Source organism: Plectrocnemia conspersa, unplaced genomic scaffold, assembly GCF_051122295.1.
Source record: "Plectrocnemia conspersa isolate PC_06_02 unplaced genomic scaffold, ASM5112229v1 ptg000006l, whole genome shotgun sequence".
NCBI classification, from domain to species: Eukaryota; Metazoa; Arthropoda; class Insecta; order Trichoptera; family Polycentropodidae; genus Plectrocnemia; species Plectrocnemia conspersa.
Window position 1 is genome coordinate 9955555 of NW_028277170.1, and position 6058 is coordinate 9961612.

General features: G+C 25.5%; 1 protein-coding gene across 1 annotated transcript; it reads left to right on the forward strand.

The window, feature by feature from the left end:
- Positions 1-271: 271 nt before the first annotated feature.
- On the forward strand, positions 272-838 carry LOC148234195 (uncharacterized). Its single transcript, XM_088188477.1, has 3 exons — positions 272-304; positions 431-750; positions 815-838. Exons 2-3 carry the CDS (start codon positions 443-445, stop codon positions 819-821), a joined length of 315 nt encoding a protein of 104 aa, XP_088044603.1. The 5' UTR covers positions 272-304; positions 431-442; the 3' UTR covers positions 822-838.
- The last annotated feature ends 5220 nt before the right edge of the window (positions 839-6058 follow it).

A 6058-nucleotide genomic window follows, 5' to 3' on the forward strand; every position in this document is an offset into this window, starting at 1 on the left:
CATTTTTAATCAGTTACAGAAATTTAGTAATTTGTAAGATAAATGTTTGCATATATTATTAATAATAAATAATTGTAAAATATATAAATATTAATAAACATACAGTTTTATATGTATATTTTCAATAAACTAGTTAGCAATAATAAAGATTACGTTAAGCAAATGTTACAGTTAATATGTTTATATTTATACTTCGCCCACAAACATTATTCGCCGTCCACTGATTATAAATCGCTGCTTACCGACGCCGACCACTTGTCGGCAGGACGCTGTGGACGTCGCACCATTTTCAGTAGCTCTTCTGGTAAACATCGAATTACTATGTATTCGTTAACATATTAAATAGATTTAAGTGTCTTTATTATGTTTTTTATTTGCATATTATTATTGTTTATTTATATAGTATAATTATATTTTTATTATTTTTTAGTAAACTGCTGCGATGGAGTTAAGCGGAACTACACCTACGATTGACTACGAACACGAGTCTAATATCGCCTTATTGATTGATTGGTTAATCACTCCGACGGATAATTCATTGCAAATAATGGAACACGAAGATGCACTGTCGTACGACCCGGAGTATTTAGATAGTGTCCTCGATTATCTTCAATCGCAAATACCTCTAAACGATACTAATCAAACGAATGATAAGAAGAATGTCGAAGAAAATAAGGACATGAAAAAAGAAGAAACTACTGTCGAACAACCGGAGGTGAAAGATGAGAAGCTGGAACCGCACCGTAAAACGTGAGTCGAAATTGATTATTTATTTTCCCTAAAGGCTTATTTTAAATATAATTTTTATTCTCAGTTGCTGAAAAGGAGAAGAATGCAAGAAATTGAAGAAAAAAAAATGTTAAAAAAATGTAATTTTTATTATATATTTTATAATAAAAGTTATTAAATAAATATATTGATTTTAATTTATTTCATATACACAACCTTATGTTTATTTAAAATTTATAAATATCTTACAATTATGTTATCTGTCATAATACAATAGTTATACAAAAGCTGATGATACAATAGATTCCGACGCGCGGAATCGCAACTCTTGTATATTACTAAAAGATGACAGTGTGATGAAAACCTGAAAAGTGATTCTATGTTATTTTTGAAACCTTACATACATGGGAACGTTAGTTTATACTTATTTTGAACTGAATGTCACCTGCTAATTTATATTTTTATGCTACATCCGTTTACTAAATAACAGCCAATATTCGATATTCAAAAATACACTTTTATAAATACTTGTTACTACAAGATGTGAAAAAAAGGATCAATACGTTCTTGAAATAAATAAAGCAGGATATTTTAAGACAACAAAAGGTAATGTATTTCACCAGGTCAAAATTCTGAGAAAATTTCGACATAAGAGCGCACCCGTGTGTTTTTTTGCGTGAATGTTTTGTTTTTGATTCAGTCGTCATACATAAGCTTTTGCTCGATGTAAATAGCACATATAAGAAAAAAGTTTACCTTTTTTTATTACACAGATATTATTATATTAAATTAATTACATGTATTATTATATATAATTAAATATATTTTTTCAAAAGTATTTATTTCATATTTAATAAGCCTAGTGCTTGATAAAAAGTTGCTTGAAAGCCATATATATGTTTATTTTTTTTAATGGAATATTGAATTAGATTTATATAATGCGTTCAGGTAAGTTGTCCAGTTATTTAAGTCAGATTTATAATAAGAGTTGTATAAAAATAAATATAATTTACAACAAAAATATATTTTTATATCAAAGTTTATCACAAATGAACTATCGGTTTTTATACATATATTACATATTAGTTTTGACACACACTTTGACGTAGTTTTGATAAACTGTGCACTGATGAATAAGGTAAATATGATCTTGCCGTTAGATATCTAATGCAACTGAGTAAATCTGAATCACTCACTATATAAATACACTTTCTTCATATATCCGTCATTTAAATTTATCACAAATAATAAACACAACTCTCTTTTGATAGATATATTTATGCTAAGACTTTGAACTAATGGTATGCTTAGATATATAACTAATGATGAGATCATATCTAATATAATAATACTAATAAATAATAGTTACTAATTAAGTGTTGATTCTATGTATAGTATTATTTATTTATATAAATATTTTAAAGTTTCTAAATTTATCACATCTGAGTAATATATGTTAATGAACTGTTTTGTTATACATTTTTATTAAAATAAAAACATTTTGAATAAATATTATTCGATCTAAAAAAATTATGTATATCAAATGTATGTAGCTGAGTTGAGTTACCAGCGCGATACCCATTATATAATGTTTTCCTAGAACAGCATATTTTTTAATAATGCTAGAGGAAGATACTTGTCCATATAAGCTTAAAAAATAAGTTATATTTTAATATTAATATAATTTTTAAAGTAGAGCAATAAAATATATAAATGCTAATAAGGTTGAGCATTTATTTCAGTCTTTCATATTTTTCGCATTGGACTGCCACGATACAATTATAAAATACGTATATTTTTATTAAAATTTTGCATATTAGAAAGTGCTATTTTATTATTGATTTTTATAAATATCTCATCTAAGTTTGGCAGCCAGTTTGATCCGCCATATTGTTAAAAAATGGTGCATATCAAAACAAATAAAAAAATTAATAAATATGTTAAAATAGATAAAATAGAGTAAAAATGAAATGAAAATTTAAAAATATATAGTTTTATTTAAAATATATGGTATATAACTAAGGTGACCATATTTCCCAGGACTACGAGATGCTCCCCGCATAAAAAATAGTTTTGATCGTCCAAAATTTTTACAGTTTTTCACTTGAAGAATTATTAATTTGTCAAAGAAATATATTTTTTTCAGAACGTACAATTGTCGTGTATAAAAAAAAAATTAATATTAAAAATATAAATAAAATTATTAACAAAAATTATTTCTCGTGTACAAATAAATCATGTTTATATAAACCTAATAATAGCAGCTAATAAACCTGTATAAAGAACAAAATATTAACAAGAAATATTCTCAAAAGTTATTCTCGGTTTCTTTTAATCACAAAAATTTAGTGCAAGCTATAATTTTGTTTTTTATAATATTTATTTTCTTCTTTTGCAAAGTTATATAAATTTTTTCAGGACGTACATATTTTAAAAAAAAAGTTTAAAACACATAAAAAATTTAATTTATGTTACTAAGAGAAATATGAAAATAAAAACAATATCGAAAATTAAAAGGTATGTATCAGCTTTGTGTAATATTTTCGTACCTTTTTTAATAATTTTGCACACAAAATTCAATTGCTTTTAAAAACACTATTATGATTTAATTGGTTTTGTATACGATTTTATTATTTTTTATAAATATAAAAATATTTAATGATTCACAATAATTAATTAAGGTATGTATCATTAATTGAATTTAAAAATGTAATAAACATGTACTTTTAACAATAATAAGATATTTAGATCGTGCGTATGGGTACGTGTGAGTGTGTGAGTCTATATTCAATGTCTGTATTATGCAATAATTCAATATTTCAAATATTTATTTGTGTCATATTATTTATAATATACTCAAAAGAGTAGCACACAGCTTTATTTTGATTAAATATATCTTTAAATTGTGATAATGTATATTTAAAATAAAATCCCGGCGTTACGTAACCAATGACGAAAATTGAATGCCGCGTGAAAAAGGTTAAAGAGATGCTATAAATAATAACATACAAATGTTTAAAGTAATTAAATGACTAAAGAGCATAGATTTTTAAAATTGAAAATGATTAATATATATATGAATTGTTGTTAAAAAAAAAAGTTAAAAATTAAATCCATAATATTATTTTAATGAATGTTAAAATATTAAATATATGATTTATTATTGAAAACTTATGATTGCGTTTACTAAACGATTTGATATTACATAATATTGATTTGAAAATGCTGAAACTTTGAATGCCAAGACACATTTAAACAAACGGTGCAGCTGAAATCTACGGATAATTTTAAATGAACGATAATATTCCCTTTATTTTTGTTTAAAACTGCAAAATCTATTAATATTAAACAACAGTCTAACTTTTTTTCTCAGTGGTCCACACTTTGGATTCATGGCATTTTTAATTATTTTCTTATCTTCTTTCTGCATAAGTGCAGCTTACTTTATTTTATTTTTCAAAATAATTTACAAACAATTTGATAACTTTTTAAATTAAAATAAAAATCGAAATATACTTTATTATTACTAAACTATTTCAAAAATTTTGTGCTAAAAAGCGAGCTTGTGTTTATGATAACATGAATATTTTACTTATGTAGGTCAATTTATGTTGTTACTGAACATCAAAAATATACTTTAATAAATGACTTACAGATTTTTCTAATTTAATATTAAATAATTAACATGTAAATGAATCGTCCTCCCCACGGCCTTGGACGGTATGAAAATTATCAAAGAGCTCATAATGTATGTCAATACTATATTTATCTAGATGGGCTTATGAACTTGTTTGATTTGTTCGGTTCTGTCATCAACTCATAGAGTTTGTTTTTACTGACACTATCATATGCTGCTTTGAAGTCCACAAATACATAATAAGTGTCAATATTGAACTTAAATGCTTTTTCTAATATCCGTCTTAATGAGTGATCTGGTTGGTTGTGGAGTGGCCTCGTACAAACTCGCGTTATTATTTTCCCATAATTGAGGAGACGTGAGCTAGGAATCTGTCAAAAAGTATATATTACAGTATTTTGTATCCTACGTTTAGGAGTGTAATTTCTAAGTAGTTCTCACACAGAAGTGGGTCTCTCTTTTTAATTTTATATTTTAAATTTTATGTCATAGGTAATGTTCAGGAAGTAACTTCTGCTATATAAAACATTAAACGACTATTATTGTTTATATGGATACGGGACACCCAACGTTTTAGCTTATTACTTAATATGCTATAAGGCGCTTATTTTTCTCCCAATCATAATCTGGCAGGCTAATTATAAATTTCAGATGGATTACCAGTGAAAGTGGTGTAGCCGAAGTCAAACTAATTGAGAGAGGTTTGTCACGTGACACGTAACTTACCACCCTTACTTTGATCCACACTTGATTTAGAAATAATAATGTATTAAGCCTTTCAATGTGTAGCTGTGCTTAATGAATCATAAATATGTTTTGCATGTTTTTCATTATAAAATCTTATCAATTTTACAGGGACTATTGTTACATGTTACTGATTCCCAAAAATTATCTGCACTTTAATTTAACTATAAGGTATACTCCCACCGTTATATATCAAAGCCACCTTCATTTAACGTTAAAGTCTGAAGCGTACAGGTCGTATTCAATACCTAGGTTTTAGGTTGAATATTTTTTAATATTTCGTTGAAAGCCCAATGCGTTACAACGGGGTATATATTTATTAATTAAAATACAACAATAATAATTTATTTCCATGATAATATCATATTATCATATTATAATCATGTTAGTCAACAAACAAATGTTTGCCAAATACTTTTTTTTTCGTTATTCTTAAAGTCGGTCATAAAACGCTTGTATATATAAAGTGTTATTTAAAAATCCCTGTCCTTTTTTACTACCTACTCTAAATACATCTATGAATTTACCTTATTTAAACTACCATTTGTTTTAAAATTTGCAGCGGTTGATAATTATTAAAAAGTATTTGTGTTAGTAATTATTTAAAAGTTAATTATTATCAAAGAAACATAAAATTTGACTATTTCTAAGACTATTTTATAAATAAAATAAATAAAAAAATAATATTTATAAATAAATAAAAATAAAAATTTTGCATTCACAAATATATTTTAGAGGTGAAATTAAAATCAACCGAATTAAAACAGAAGCAATTGTTTTCATAAAACGTGGACAAACTTTACCACCACCTCTCCTAAACAAAGAGTGCAATAATGTCAAATGAAACATGGGTTTACACCTGGACTTCCAGCTCAAATTTAATAAACATATTATAGAACTCGCCATTACGACTTTAAGCGCGCTAACTATAAAAAATATTTTTTTTAT

Coding starts and splice junctions, on each gene's coding strand:
- LOC148234195 (XM_088188477.1), top strand. CDS start 443: ATGGAGTTAAGCGGAACTACACCTACGATTGACTACGAACACGAGTCT.